Genomic DNA, 16,407 nt, shown 5'->3' with positions numbered 1-16,407 from the left:
AATGAACTACACAACATTCATCCACAGCAAAACCAAGAAAAATAAGCTACTTATTCATAAGAAACAAGAAACAAATCCTGTAAGTTCCTCCTAATAACTTCACTAATACTTTCAAGGTAAGATTCAACATACAGAATAAAGACCACATTGCTACTTTAGAAAAGATTGCCAAGTTCTTTTTTAGGGAATTCAAAATTGATAATGGTGGTGGTAAATTGCACAATTGCAATTTTTGGAAATAAACCTCACACCCAGACAAAACATCTGCCTTCCTGTTTTCTTTTTGACAAATAATCTCTAGCATTGACCTAAAGATTTGAAACTCTAATTTTTAAATACGCCACATATGCTACTTTCACATAAGAAAGAAGAAACAAATCCCTGTAAATTCCTCCTAATAACCTGACTATACCTCAGTGTTTGATTGAATATACAAAATAACGACTAAACTGCTACTTTAGAAAAGATAGTGCCAAGCTCTTTTTTTTGGGGAATGATAGCGCCAAGTCAAAATAGAACATGGTTGTGGCACATTGCTAACAATTCCCCGTGGAAATCCTACTGAAAACCTAATTTACCACAAACCACTACATTTAACCAAGTCTTGTGTGCCCACATCCAAACCAAAAATGGTTTTGGTATGAGAAGACAAAGGCCATGGAGCTTGGATCGGTGGTCTGAGAAGACAAAAGCCATGACAGTATACACTTCTATCAGAGAAGGGGTCGTTTGACAAATATGAGGTCGCAGAGAGGGGTTTTACCAGTGAAGCTTGGTCGGTGCAGAATTTGTGACTCGAACTTGGATCGTTGGGAAAAGCCACACAATCAGTACTTGGATTTTTAGGGTTTCTGCAAAAAACAAAATACAAGGCTTATATAAATTTAACAGAAGAAGAAGAAGAAGAGAAGAAGCAGAGCAGAGGAAGAAGAGAAGAAGCAGAGCAGAGAAAGACGAGAAGAAGCATTGCAGAGGAAGAAGAGAAGAAGCAACTTACCTATCCAACAGATCTAGGGTTTCGTGGGAGAAGATGCTGTCGCAAGGAGCCAGCGGCTCGGTGGAGAAGACAATGGAGATAGGGAGTGCCACAAGTCTCTTTTCGAGGCACAAGATAAGAAGATGTCGCAGAGTGAAGATGGCTTCTGTCTCGTTGAAGGAGTCCTTCGCTGGTGTCCAAGAATTATCGGGCATAGATTCTCTATTTTGTTTCAATTGAAGTGTTTCAAATCTTCCCTTGTTTCGTAATTTTGTGTTTTACTTGTTTTTTTACCTGGTTGGTTTCATTAGCATGTAAAAACAAACCGGTGCATCCAAACGGCAGATTCTATTTTTCTGTGTCATTAACACAGAAAAACACCAAAAAAACATGAAACAGAAGTATTATCAAACGGACTCTAAATTTTGTGTTATTATAATTGCACATTTCTATCAAAAATAAAAATAAAAATTGCCACAACAGTTTTTTATTTTATTTTAGATAGTGCCACATCACGTTTCAATGTGGCAAAAATTAAGTGAGCCATCCAAAGACCTTATGCATAAAATTATCCGATAATATGATAATAAGGGTATTTCCGTAATTATATGAACAGCAAAGTCTACTCTGTTTACCCGCACGCTCTCCATGGGGAAGAACAGAGGGACAGACTATAAATATCTCGGAAGCTGGTCCTGTGCTGTAAAAGTCTCTCTGCTGAGATGTTCTCTCTCCCCTCTTCCTCTGAGTCTCTTATTCTTCTTCTGCAAACCCTATATAAGATTATTATCCTGCTCTAAATATCAGATTTATGATCTCAAATCTCTCTTAGGTTCTACTTTATCCCTTTAATTTGGTTTTGAAATTGTAACTTATTTCTGAAGAAAATGGAGAGCGTTCTAACGGCGACGGAGAAGCAGAGTATGGTCTCATCCTTCCTTGAAATTGCAGTGGGGCAGTCGGCCGATACAGCGAGGCAGTTCTTACAGGTCAGTTAGATTTTACTTTTTCTGTAACTGTTAGTTGTTTTGTTGTTTAATGGTTCGAACCCCCCTTCCCTTCCCTTCCATTAACGAGTTAAGAAGCTAAAGTGGTGAGTGTAATTATTTAGAGGCGTTGGTTGTTTAATAATTAGTTCGATTTTATTAACTAGGTCATGCTCTTCTTCCATTGCTGTAGTTTTGATTGGATCATATAGTTTGAAGTGGTTTTTCTATCAATTGATGGCCATTGTTGCGTCGCAGTGCTACTGTGGTGAATTAAGAGCCGATTTTTTCTTTAGAGTGCTAGGTGAGGCAAGCTATACACGGATCATGGGGGGGGGGGGGAATTCTTCATTGATTTCTTTTCTTTAAGACTTAAAATTTGAGTGAAGTGATTTTATAAATGTAGCTTGGCTTAGGTATTTTCATCTGAGAATGTACGTGAGTGGTTGTCAGTCCTTTGCCAACCTTAAGCTGAAAGTGCGGTTTTAATACCTCCCTTAATTATGAGACAGTCTATAAGTTGTTTTTTTTTTCCGTTTCTTCCCTTGCTCTTAGGTGCAAAACTACATTAATATTGGGGATATATCTTATTAGATATCATACAAATGCTTCAGTCTGCAACTTCCAATTGGAATGATTGGCACAACTTAAGATACAGGTGAGAAAGTTCTAGGTTGTTATGAAGTTGGTTCCTGTACATTTTACTTGATTCTGTACTCTTTTCTCCACCCAGAAAATGCCACTGGCTGCTCCTGTTCCTCTGATCCTAGAAATCACTTCTCATAAAGGGGACATGCTAGTATAATAGTGATACAAGTGAACCAAATCAGAGTCAAAGAATATCTACATATGAAATAAGTCGCTTTATAGATGTCCCCTCTAAGTGGACCCTCTGGCTAGCTCATCTGCTGCCATATTATTTGACCTTCTTTCTCCATTGGAAGGAGAGGTTCCCTAGATTTTAGACTATCCAACCTGCCCGATTAGATGTGAATACCCCATAGGTTTTAAACACCTCTTCTGCACTATATGATAACTAATGCTGAATCCCATCCCACTATCAACTGTGGCTACTAAATGATGCAGCCACCTGTAGCCATATAACCATTGTCTTCAGATCTGGTACTATACAAGCTTCAATATGCATATAGACCCTGAAAAGGCCCGAGTAGTATCTTCGAGATGGTTTCTAAAGGCTCCTTTCATTCCAGCTCTCCTTGGATCGCCCAATGAGCTTCCTAAAAATCCAATTTAGGGGTGTCGGGGAGTGATGAAGCACCAAAGTGCCATCTGCTAAGCTGAAATGAGGTTATTTAAGGTAGATTGGCTGCAGCTGTTTGGTGTTTTATCACAGAAAACAAAAATTGGCATTTTCAAGTCATTCCCAACCTCAGAAATTGCAGATTTTAGAGTCTTTCTAATGGGCAGTCAGTGGTTTGATGCATGTATTTTGTTGAATATAATAATTTTTTATGGTAAATGATTTATGGTTGTATCACTATTGGGACAGCCTGGATTTGTGTGTAGATAGTGTCCTATGACAATAAGGCTACTAAGGTTCAGCATTATATCTTTATTTCTATTTCCAAATTTTCTCCCTTCTTGTTGTTGTTGGACAAAATTTGCATTTTTGGAGCTTTATACTGAGGCATTATGGTGACAGGCCACGAGTTGGAAGCTTGAGGAAGCTATTCAGTTGTTCTATGTTGGAAATGAAGGTGGGGGTTTGCCATCCTCTTCCTACTCTTCACCAACCAAAAATGCTTCACCATTGCCTGGACAAAGCATAGGGTAAGTTTAAGAGAATGTTTTTATTGTTTTGAAGATTGATCTGCTAAAAGTTGACTGTGATGCAGGACAATTCGATAGCCGGCAGACAGTAGGAAACCTAGGGACATTAGATTTAATAAAACATTGAAATCAGAATCAGTAGATATGTCCACATTGTTGGGTGGTGTAGAATCAGGCCCGCAAGGGATTTACTGTTCTATTCTCAAGTTTTTTATTTATTTATTATTTTTTAATTTTTTGAAGTTCATCTAAGTCAATTAAGATGCTTCCTTTTATTTTAGATTTGCTGTTCAGATCTCAAAATCTGGATATCTATTCATTTTGATCAATTTTTTATGAGTTAATTGTCTTAGTTGGTCCCTTAATTATTTTTAATCAGTTAAATAATTTATCTAAAAAGTTTTGCCACTTGTAACAGTTTGTTTTTGAAATTTGCTTCCTGTATGTTGATTCAGTGGACAGGAAGGAAACATTGAAAATGTTGGACAAGATGATGGAAGTGAAGAAGTACGGGCTCCTCTACCAGTAAAAAGAGAGGTTCTGTATGATGATGCTATGTTGTATAGGTATTTCTCGGCCATCTTTCTTATACATGTTCAAATGAGAGTGATAGTGATTAGGACATTTGAAGGGTAGTCAAGAAATTTTTTTATATTTTGAAATTTAATTCATTTTTTAGTATTAGATAAACAACAGCGGCAAACAATTGTAAACATCCTTTGTGCAGAGAGCAGAGAGTTAGGTTTGGAGGATTGAGGTAGGATTAGTAATGCAGTGCTAATCTCGAACCTGTGAAGTCCTGTGGGAGATCAGCTTATGACAGGATTGCAGATATAGAAACAACTCCGATATGCATGAAATATTGGTTGAATGGTCTATTTGTTGGGGAGAACATACCTGTAAAATCTTATTTTGATCTAATGGTCAGATTTGAAGATATGTGGTAGTCTCAAAAATAGCAGGTAACCAAAATAGAAACTCAGATTTAGAAACCAAACTAAAGTGAAGACTAATAAGTGAACAAAAATAAAAAAAGGGGAACGGAATTCGCAGCTAAGGAGATAAATTAGTAAGTGGGTAAAGAAAATAGAAACTAGCAGAACAGAATTAGAAAGTAACTGCAATAGCAAGTCCATATTTAGTAACTATTGGGAAATAGCGACTAGAACCCAAAATAGAAACATAGAATCGATTTAGTAACTAGTAAATCAGAATTAAAAACTAGTAGAAAAATAAAAAGTAATGCTGGGATAAGGCTGAGTTATTGTTGGTAGAAGTAGTGTTGTAACAGCATCAAGGGATAAACAATGTACTGCCAATACAATTTGTGATTGATGGGAGAAGATGGCAATACCAGCACTAGAACATGATCTAAATACTTAAATGAATGAAGGAGGAGAAGATAGAAGAATGATATGAACTAGCCCTTCCATCTAGAATTTGACTACCATCTGTCCATCTCACTAGTCCAACTTGGCATCCCACTAAGGGCTTCACTGCATCTCACAGCAAAGGAGTTTGAAATCTCAAAGAAATCAGCAGGCATAAGCTTAAAAAATAGTTAAAATCGTTGGTAGTGGGTATGATCTTCGACTTTTTATTTATAATTTCATGGAAATAAGCAAAGTAGGAAGCCCCTATGTATGGTAGGGAGAATCCCTTGCAACTTAAGTCTTCTTCAAAATAGAAATTATTCTAGAACCTTAACAAAACAGAAACTAACTACTGAATCCCGTATAGGACTTAAACCCCTAATGTTTGGGCTTATAGAATTGGCCCATTATAATAGTATACCAAAAATAAGCCCATTACCCATATAATCCATTGGTCACTCAAAATTAAACATATTGGTCCATTGCTGCTGGCATTCTTGTTCTTTTGAACTGCATCATTTAGTTTACTTGGCAGTCTTAAACAGAAATTTGTAATGAACAAGATTAACTATGGTTCAAACCCAGCTGTTACCAAACTTGGAGAAAACTGCCACAATCCCTTTGTCCTGTGATAGCTAAGAAGGAAAAAGCACCTGTATAACATCAAAAGTTGTAAAGTAACAGAGAAGAGAAAGGAGCCCAGCTGAAATGGTGGCTGAAGAAAGGCAGCTACCAGTGGTGTTCATGTTCGCAAGTGCAGTATCGATGGCTTCTTATGCATGGCCATATTAATATGATATCCGACTTCTTTTTCTGAATTATATGTTCTTAGTGCCTTGGCATTTCATTTTAGCTCTACATGTTTTAAAATGTCACAATACATGCTTTGCTCCAGAACCTCAAGGATGGGATATCCGTCACAAGATGCAAGTTCAGTGGTTGCATTTCGTAATTTTGATGAGGAGATGAAACGTCCTGGTGTTTGGGAGTCAGAACAAGGGGCTGCATCCTCAGAGATTTCCCAGGATAATCTTGCTTCATTATATCGTCCTCCTTTTGCCTTGATGCTCCATGGATCTTTTGACAAGGTAAAATGGATTTTCCTTAATCCTCATGGAACTTCATATCCCTTGGATATAATTGATCTCATATTACTTTGTGCTTCTACTTTATATTTTAATTGATACTTCCCGGAAGCAAGGTTGAAGTATATACAGGTGTACTGTGATATGATAAAGAAGTGTCATGTATCTTATGGTAGTAATACTGGCATGAAAAGAAAACTAAAAGTTTCTTTAATATGGAAGGTACAAAACAATATCCAATATGTTTCAGTGTGAACCAAACAACTGATGTACAGGTGGTTGTTCCTACCTGGGAGGACATAATTTCCAATATTAGTATATCACTGTTTCATCTGAACCTAGGTAGATACATGCAGTTAAAGAAATGTTATTTTCTCAATGTGTTTTGTTTAGAGTTGCCTTGCTCTATCTTTCATTATTTGCCTGCTTTTATTCAATAAAGCACACTATGGTCGTAGTTGATGCAGAATTTCAGCAAGAAGAGAAGATGGGCCTGTTGTTTTGGATTTGATTCAGTTACTTGGGTCAAACTGAACCTATGATTCAAGATTGTGCCAAGTTAGGTTTAATTTTGGATGGCCAATGGGTTATATGGGTCATGGGCATGGTTGTCAAGGCAGCAAGGCAACCCAAGGCAGTGGAGGGGTGCCTAAGCCGCCTAGGTGCCCAAGTGTTATTTTTTTATTTCCCCTCTGTAAACAGCCTTGGAATTATTGCGTAGATGATCTGATCGATCATCCCAGCCTCTTATTTATAATAAAAACAAATTACAGCAAAGATTGGAATCCCCCCCCCAATCCTATTCCTACTAGGAATTCCCACTATAACTAGGAATCCCAAATAGGAATCGTATAGGGGAGAAAAACAGGGAAAAAACAATTAAAAACTAATCAAACTAAAATAAGAAAGGAAAGCCAACTAGGACTAGGTTACCCCTAGTGGGTAACGTAGCCTTATCTCAACACTCCCCCTCAAGTTGGAGCAAAGATGTCGATCATGCCCAACTTGACTAGATTGGGATGAAACAGCTTCCCAGACAATCCCTTAGTGAAGATATCTGCAAGTTGATCAGTAGACGTCACAAAGGGAATGCAAATCAACCCTTCTTCTAACTTCTCTTTGATGAAATGCCTATCCACCTCAACATGCTTGGTACGATCATGCTGTACTGGGTTGTGTGCGATACTGATTGCAGCCTTGTTGTCACAGTACAACATCATAGGAAGACGAATAGGAACACCAAGATCTTGTAGCAGCCCTTTAAGCCAGAGTAACTCACAAATCCCCTGTGCCATAGCTCGAAACTCAGCTTCGGCACTAGAACGAGCAACAACATTTTGCTTCTTACTACACCACGTGACAAGATTTCCACCTACAAAGGAGCAATACCCAGAATAGACTTGCGATCTGCAGAACCAGCCCAATCAGCATCAGTGTATGCTTCAATTCGTAGATGACCATGCGTAGACAAAAGCATTCCTTTTCCAGGAGCTGACTTCAAATAGTGCAAGATACGAAGAACAACCTCCATATGTGAAGAGTAGGGATCATGCATAAACTGGCTCACAGTACTCACGGCGACAGCAATGTCAGGACGAGTGTGTGAAAGATAAATCAGCTTCCCTACAAGTCTTTGGTACCGGCCTTTATCAACAGGCTTACCCTCTTTCTCCTTGAGTCGAACAGTAGGGTCCATAAGAGTATCTGAAGGATGACAGCCAAGCAACCCAGTCTCAACCAATAAATCTTGGACATACTTCCTCTGGGAGAGAAAAATGCCTTTAGAAGATCTGGCTACTTCAATCCCAAGAAAGTATCGTAGTTTCCCTAGATCCTTAATCTCAAATTCTTGTCCAAGGAAGGTCTTCAACCGTCTGATCTCATCACCATCACTGCCAGTAACCACTATATCATCAACGTAGACTATAAGAACAGTGAGTTTTTCACCAACCCTCTTTATAAAGAGTGTGTGATCAGCATTACTCTGCTTATAGCCCACAGAAATTATGGCCTGGTGGAACTGCCCAAACCATGCTCGAGGTGACTGCTTCAGCCCATAAAGTGGATGCTTCAATTTACGTACTTTTCCTTGGTTTCTGTCACAAGAGAATTCTGGTGGAATGTCCATATACACCTCCTCATCCAGTGTTCCATTTAGGAAGGCATTTTTTACATCTAGCTGCTGCAAATCCCATCCAAGGTTGACTGCACAAGATAATAACACACGAACATTATTTAACTTGGCAACAGGTGCAAAAGTTTCCTGGTAATCAATGCCGTATGTCTGAATGAACCCTTTGGCCACGAGTCGTGCCTTATACCTATCCACAGTGCCATCCATCTTCTGTTTCACCACAAACACCCATTTGCATCCAACGGTTTTCTTCCCACGTGGAAGAACCACAAGCTCCCATGTGTTATTTTTTTTCAGGGCTTCCATTTCTTCCATCATAGCTGCCTTCCACTTTCCGTCTGATAAAGCTTCCTGCCAATTGTTAGGAATACGAACAGAAGAAAGAGAGGAAACAAAGGCACGAAAGGATGGGGAAAGGGAATCATAAGAAACAACATGAGATATTGGATGCTGAGTGCAAGATCTGACACCTTTGCGAAGAGCAATAGGTAAATCAGGAACATTACCAGTTGGAGAGGCAGGTTCTGGATCCGGGTTCGGCAATTGGATGGGTACTGGAGCAACAGTTGATTGGACCTGCTTATGTTTCCTTGCATAGGTCTTCATATTACTGGCATCAATCCTCCTCTGAAATTCACTAATAGTCCTCTGGATAGGAGTTTGGACCGGGGTAGCTTGCTCCCCCTGAATAGAAATGGTCTCCCCCTGTATAGGAACCTCTCCCCCTGAGTCAGGGGGAGTACCAGGGGCAGGCCGAACTGGTTCAGACTCATGGTAAACAGACTGAAGTGGAGGTGGAGAGTCAATAGTCAGCACATCTTCACTAACACTCTCCCCCTGAAGAGGTGGGGATACATAAAATGGAACATTTTCATGAAAGACAACATCCATGCTGACAAATGTCCTGCGGGATGGAGGGTAGTAACATTTGTACCCTTTTTGGGTGGCAGAGTATCCCAAGAAAATGCAGCGGAGGCTACGTGGGTCAAGTTTACCAGGGGACCTTGTATCCCTAGCATAACAAACGCAGCCAAAAACTTTAGGTGGGACTATAAAGGAAAAAGAGCCAAGTAATAGCTCAATAGGGGCTTGCGAAAGAAAAACCCGACTGGGCCACCTATTAATTAAATAGGCTGCAGTAAGGACAACATCCCCCCAATAAAGGGAAGGGACATTGCGACTTACGAGCAAACATAAGAGCCTTGGAGGTGGCGGTTTTTTCTCTCAGCCACACCATTTTGGGCTGGAGTATCGACATAGCTGGTCTGATGGAGGATTCCATGTGCAGCAAGGTTTTTTTGGAACTGACCTTCCATATACTCTTTCCTATTGTCACTCCTTAAAATTTGAAGAGTGGCATTAAATTGGGTCTTAATCATTTGATGAAAGTGCTGAAAACATAAAAAAACTTCATTTTTTGTGTGCATAAGGTATACCCAAGTGAACCTAGAATAGCAGTCAATAAAAGTGACATACCACCGATGGCCAGTCTGGGAAGCTTTCCTACTAGGCCCCCACACATCAGTATGAACAATATGGAATAAGGAAGAGGATCTTTTATTAGAAATAGGGTAAGTTGAACGTGTCTGTTTAGCCAAGACACAAGGCTCACAAAAAAAGTCTTCCTTATTACAGTCTTTAACTAATGCAGGAAATAAATTGGATAAAGTACCTAAGGGGGGATGGCCTAGTCTAGAGTGCCATTTATGTAAGTCAGAGGAGAAAGATGCCGAAGGTAAAGTCTGAGTATGTTTAGGATCGCCATCAAGTACCCGATCCAATCATCTTCCCCGAGTCCAGTTCCTGAAAGACAAAGTGAGTGGGAAAAAAAAGTCACTTTACAATTCAGGGATTTAGTGATACTGCTAATGGAAAGAAGGTTAGTTGTAAATTTGGGAATATGCAACATAGATGACAGTGTAAGAGAAGGAGAACAACCAATGGATCCTTTCCCTTAGATGGAGGAGAGGGACCCATCAACAATTTTAACTTTATCCTTACCAGAAGCAGGAGAATATGTATTAAAAAGACTGGAGGAACTTGTCATGTGATTAGTAGCACCAGAGTCTATGATCCATGGAGTGGATGCTACTGATGCACAATGATCAGCAAAGGAAATACCTGTACGGGCAAAGAAGGAACCTGAATTGCCAGCAGACGTAGTAGAGGCAGCAGATGTGTTCAGCATACGACGTAGAGCCTGGAGTTCTTCCTGGGAGAACCCGATGTCAGCAGTGGGAGTGGGAGCTACACTTTTAGTGTTATTGGCTTTGTTTTTAGACTTAGCACGACCACATTGAGCCTCAAAATCAGCTGGCTTCCCATGTAATTTCCAACACTGAGCCTTAGTGTGATATGGTTTGTGACAATGCTCACACTTAACAGGCTCTTTGGTAGTAGTAGTAGACGTAGCAACACTGTCAGCAGAAGCAACAGGAGTGGAACCAGCAGTCTGGAAGGCTGATCTCTCAACTTTGGGAGTAATCATCATGGCAGCCCTGCGTGTTTCTTTATTGTGAACATAAGAAAAGGTCTCCTCTAGAGTAGGGAAAGGAACCCGTCCAAGGACTTGCACCCGAATAGGGTCATAGTCATCATTGAGGCCAGCCAGGAAATCATAGACACGGAATTGGTCTACATAGGTGTGGTAGGCAGTAATATCAGTAGCAGTAGTAGGCTGAAACCGAGCATAGTGATCCAATTGTTGCCATAAACACTTGAGGGTAGCATAGTATTTGGTGACAGACATCTCCTTCTGAGTAGTGTTTTGGAGTGTTTTCCTAATTTCATAAACTTGAGCACCACTACTTGAACGACCATAAGTGCCCTTGACAGCTGTCTATATTTGTGTAGCAGTGTCAAGGAGAAGATATTGACTAGAGAGGTCAGTGGTCATAGAGTTTAGAATAAAGGACATTACCATTGCATCATTGGCAGCCCATTTAGTACGAGCAGCCCCTTCTTCAGGAGGTTGTTTGGTGGTGCCAGTAAGATGGCCAGTGAGTCCTCTTCCAGCCACTATTAGGGATAATGATCTGGCCCAAATTAAGTAGTTTGTACCATCAAGCTTGATGGCAGCAGCATAAGGGAGAAAATCAGACCTTGTTTGATCTCCTCCAGAAGTAGCAGTAGTCATCTCAGAGTCACCCATGATTCAGCCAAGCAGTAGTAAAAATCAGATCTTCAAAAAAACTGATTCGAGTGTGAATGATGGGTTTTGAAATTGCAGAAGTTTCAGCCTGCAGAATGGGCTGAAACTGATGTTGAGTTTCCCTCTAATAGCAGGGAAGATATCTGCCAACAATTAGCTCTTTCTAATAAACCAATAAAAAGCCCTAAATTTTTGCCAAATTTAGGAATAAAATCTGATTGCAGAAACCCTGATTGCAGGAAAAAGATGCAGAAAAGGATCTAAACCAATGCTGCAGTCTTCAAACAAGGACTGGTGCAAACTAATAATAGCAGGAACCAAACTCAAGTGCAGAAATCAAACTCCAGTTGAAAAATAGTTCGATCTTCAAGGATGGAAAAAACCTGCCGGCAGAAATAGGTCACACCTCTGTTCTTTGATCTTCATTCTTCAATGAGTTGACATTGAGGGCAGCAACTAAATTTGCATTCTATCACCTCATAGTTGCTGCCCTGATGGAGAGAAAGAGGCCGAGAGTGGTGGAGAGGAAGAAAAAAAGAAAAAACTGAGCAATTAGAGAGAGGAGAGAACCAGAAATCGAGAGTAGCTGTTCCTAGATCAGATTAGGCTCTGATACCGTGTAAACAGCCTTGGAATTAATGCTTAGATGATCTGATCGATCATCCCAGCCTCTTATTTATAATAAAAACAAATTACAGCAAAGATAGGAATCCCCTCCAATCCTATTCCTACTAGGAATTCCCACTATAACTAGGAATCGCAAATAGGAATCGTATAGGGGAGAAAAACAGGGAAAAAACAATTAAAAACTAATCAAACTAAAATAAGAAAGGAAAGCCAACTAGGACTAGGTTACCCCTAGTGGGTAACGTAGCCTTATCTCCACACCCTCTTTTCTAACATTATTTAGTATGCTACAGTATGTACCTTATATCATCAAAAATCAACATTAAGCCACATCATGTCATATAAAATCAATATTAAGCAACATCAAGTCATCAAAAATCAACATTACGTAATCAAAAATCAATATTAAGCCACATAAAGTCATAAAAAATCAACATAGAACTAGAAGACAGAAGAACTGAAGAAGCAAGCTATTGGAAGTTTGAAAAATTCAAAACATACATTTGGTTTATATTGTTCTAAGAAAATATGATCTTATCAATAAGTAATTAAACTACTCTTGATGTAGAGAAATGTTCTTGTTCTCTAATAAGTTTAACTGATAAAATGATTTTATTTTTACATGAGACTTTTTGTATTAGGTAGAACACAAAACCAGCTTTCCAACAAATCCAAGATTATTTAAATTTGATTTATATTGGAGTCATGTTCCGGTCAAACCTTATTTGGTGTGCGCGAATGCTGTCAAAATCGCTCTGAATGCAAATATTTTTTTTAAATATCAAAACAAATGAATATTTTACCGCACTTTAGGTTTTTAACAATGTTTTACCATATTAAGATTTATGGAATTTTTAGATTTGAGAAAAAACTCAGCATTAGAAAGTTGAAAATTTCACCTACCGCTAAAAAATCAGTTTTTGTTCTTGAACTGGGGGGTTGACTTTTTATACTTTTGGAATTTAATTTTTTAACTGTTTTTATTGGATTCAAATAAGGGGTTATTTGCTTATTTATGAATAATATTTTAAATAAATGAAATACAAATATAAAACCATTTACTTAAATGATGTTTGGCATAAGTAAGTGCCAGAACCTGGTCCGATACAAATTAAACTAGTGGCCTAGGCCCCTAAAGATCCGCCTGGACGCCTAGGTGGTTCCCAGTCGCCGCCGTGACAACTATGGTCATGGACTTAGTATTTTTGAGTTTTCTATTGTAATGGGCCAATTCTATAAGCCCAAATATGAGGGATTTAAGGTCTTTACAGGATTAAGTAGTTAGTTTCTATTTTTAAGAAGTCTAGAAGCACAGTTGTCAGGGTGCCTGAGCGACCCAACATTTTGGAGGGGCCTAGACGTCAAGGCGACATTGTCGCTCACAAAGACTTGCTCTTGTATACTTAGAAAGGAAGGCGATAAAGTCAAGGTTAGCCAAAAGTGGAGGTAAGGGTTAGCCTTCCGTAGGAACTTCAACCCAATTAAGGCATTAAGCTAATATGATTTTTGCATATGTATGGTGCATTGAATACATCACTCTTTAGCAGCTACAACTTCAAGGCATAGAACTAATACTCGGAACTCGACCAGGTTCTGACCCTGGAAAAAACCGAGTTGACTTGAGATCTCGGTTGAGTTGGTGCATTTTTTTTTTCCAACTCGAAGGCTGGTTTTGGTGGGTTTTAGACCTAGTTTGGGTCTGAAACTTGGTACTCAGCATATTTTAGGCCATTTAAACACAATTGCATTATCAGTTTTTGCAAAAAGTCCAAATAGGAGTTTCACTTAGTGGGAAACCAAGACAAACACTTATGCCAGAAACCAGGACAGACACAGGCAAACACTTATTTATGCCTAATATCATTTAAGTAAATGATTTCATTTACTTAAGATATTATTCATTAATAAGCAAATACCCCCTATTTTGAATTCAATAAAAATAGTAAAAAAAATCAAATTCCAAATGGATTAAAAGTCAACCCCCATGTAGAGTATTTGGGTGGGATTTGTATCTATATGAGCATGTAATTAGGGCAATCATCTATAAGCCCATTTCTTTTGTACTGGTTGGTTGCAGCAGGATTATGCAAAGTTGACCTCAAACCAGAGAAACCGGCGGGAGATCGGTTTCGCCTAGCGCCTTGACAACTATGGTTCATGCTCGAAATTTTCCAAGTATTGAAATGTTTTGAAGCTACACGACCAAATTCCCAAGAGAAGACAATTTCCAAGTTAGCCTGTGGCAGTTTTTGTTTGGCAGGAGTATAGAAATGTAATATATAAAAGTCCGATGGGGCAAAAAATGAGTTCAAAGAGGCGGAGGTAGCTGATTGTGATTAAGGAAAGATCAGGAGTGATGCCAGATCAAGGACCCATAGTGTGCCACATTCGCAAAATCCTAATCTAGCAGATGAATTCAAAATGCAAAAAGGCGCGGTTCAGTTTGCATTTAAGATTCTATCGTGATGGATTTCAGTGGCCGGATGCAGCATCCACCGTGAAGTGCGCTAAACTGTATCTCCTCCAGTGCTTCAAGTGCTCAAAATTGAGAGTTCAATGGTTCTCTCATACATGATGTGGACTGTCTATCCATGAATCAAATCTTGTGGTCCAAAATTGTAGATTCTCTATAACGGAATTAGAAAATGAAACGTTTGCTGCCTACTTTTTTAAGTGACCATTGACTGTCACGGAGATTCGAATCGGGCGGCCCTGATTAAACCTGGCCTCCGTGTTTCAAGCTGGCTCTGTCAAACTTGATTACACGGCCGTGATTAATGCAAACCCGGGTTCAAAGAACCCTTATTGGGTTGTTTGTGTACCCACCCAAGTAAGGAAACTCTCAAATATAAGATCTAATGGCAATCTGGTAATATACCAGATTTTTCAAGGGGCTATTGGTAACTAAAAAGCAATGGATTAACTATTTACTATTTATTGTTCAGGAACAATCTCGGAAGGGAGTGTAAAATTAGGACTAACTAGAATAAAAGTAGATGTAAGGGGTATTACTGGAAACTAAAAGAATAAAATAAGAAAGCAAGAAAGTCGTGGAGAAGAAGTGATAGGTATGTAAAGACAAAAGGAAGTTAATGATGACTAAAAGAATAAAATAATAAGTTAAGGATGACTAAAAGACAAACAAAATAGACTAAAATATTGGGAAAGTGAAAAGAAGAATTTTATCGTCTTCAACCTTCAAACTCACCAAGAACCAGCGGAGGTTGCTTCGATTCTAAGTTAAAGTTTTCATTGCTTAGGCCTGGGAATGGTCTGAAACTTCAAATGAAGGTCGGAAACTCGATGGTCTCTCGATTCAGACCAATAGACATCTCAAAGCAACAATCAAAGAAGAACTGTTTTCTCTGTAACTCAGATCTGGCGGTACAGAACAAGACTAGGTATGAAATTGAATTTGTTCTCTCAGCAAGAGGATTCTTTGGGGCAGAGGTTTTGAGATTCCATACATCTATGGAAGGACAGTTTAAAACCCAACTAACAGACCCAATCGATGACCCACTAAAATGATGGTTCACTCCCTTTCTATTCGTTAGAAAGACAGTTGCAAAATATAAGAGATAAAACCCAATAATAACAGTAAAGAGAAAGAAGAAGAAGAAGAAGATCGCACAGGAGGGGAGGGGGAAAGAGATGGTCACACAACTATTGCTATGCCATTGTACATCACCGGTAATAATAAATAAAACTCTACTTTTAATTCATCCAATCTGATCTTTTGTTGATTACAAGCTAGTATTTAAAGAAAATAAAACTCCTAATCGTAATCTAAAAGTGAAATAAATTCCTAATGCAATTAAAATAGAAGATTACAAGATAAATCCCAACTAATAAAAACCTTAATAAATACATAAATTAAATATCCTATTGAACCCAAAGAACCAATTGAACCCGGTTTGTCTTGGTTTGGGTTCTCAAACGGGTTCAGCCTGGCCCATGGAACAACTCCTGCATCAGTGATCTAATCCACAACTTCACGATTCTAATCAAACGGCCAGGGCTGTGGCTGCACTCCAGTGAATCACAAGTGTATGAAATGAGTCCCGAATATTTCATTTCAAGAACTGTGAATGGCTCACCTTTGATGTTGCATATCTCCCTCATTTTAACTCCAAATGACTTGGTTCAAAGTGCATCTTCTTCATCTTAGCATGCACCATACTTTGAGACCACCAGTGAAGACCTAAGACACCTCCCAAGCTCAGTTCTGAAGGAATACTCCATAATAGCTTGATTAGGAGGGGGTCAATGAACATCTTTTCTTCT

At 39.0% G+C, this 16,407-nt stretch overlaps 1 protein-coding gene across 2 annotated transcripts in view; it reads left to right on the top strand.

Annotated features, from left to right (window-relative positions):
• The first annotated feature begins 1,656 nt into the window (after positions 1-1,656).
• The window catches only part of LOC122664207 (plant UBX domain-containing protein 7-like), a 40,738-nt gene continuing 25,987 nt past the window's right edge, over positions 1,657-16,407 (top strand). Inside the window, exons 1-4 of one of the 2 annotated variants that reach the window (XM_043859929.1) lie at positions 1,657-1,965; positions 3,626-3,753; positions 4,209-4,319; positions 6,022-6,214. In XM_043859929.1, the coding sequence (XP_043715864.1) occupies positions 1,864-1,965; positions 3,626-3,753; positions 4,209-4,319; positions 6,022-6,214 (534 nt within the window). In that variant the 5' untranslated portion in view covers positions 1,657-1,863. The remainder of the gene's footprint in view (positions 1,966-3,625; positions 3,754-4,208; positions 4,320-6,021; positions 6,215-16,407) is intronic. The other variant, XM_043859927.1, reaches the window with a different exon arrangement.

Source organism: Telopea speciosissima, chromosome 6 (genome assembly GCF_018873765.1).
Source record: "Telopea speciosissima isolate NSW1024214 ecotype Mountain lineage chromosome 6, Tspe_v1, whole genome shotgun sequence".
In the NCBI taxonomy this organism is placed as follows: Eukaryota; Viridiplantae; Streptophyta; class Magnoliopsida; order Proteales; family Proteaceae; genus Telopea; species Telopea speciosissima.
Note: the sequence above shows the minus strand (reverse complement) of the source record. Positions and strands in the feature narration are given on the sequence as shown.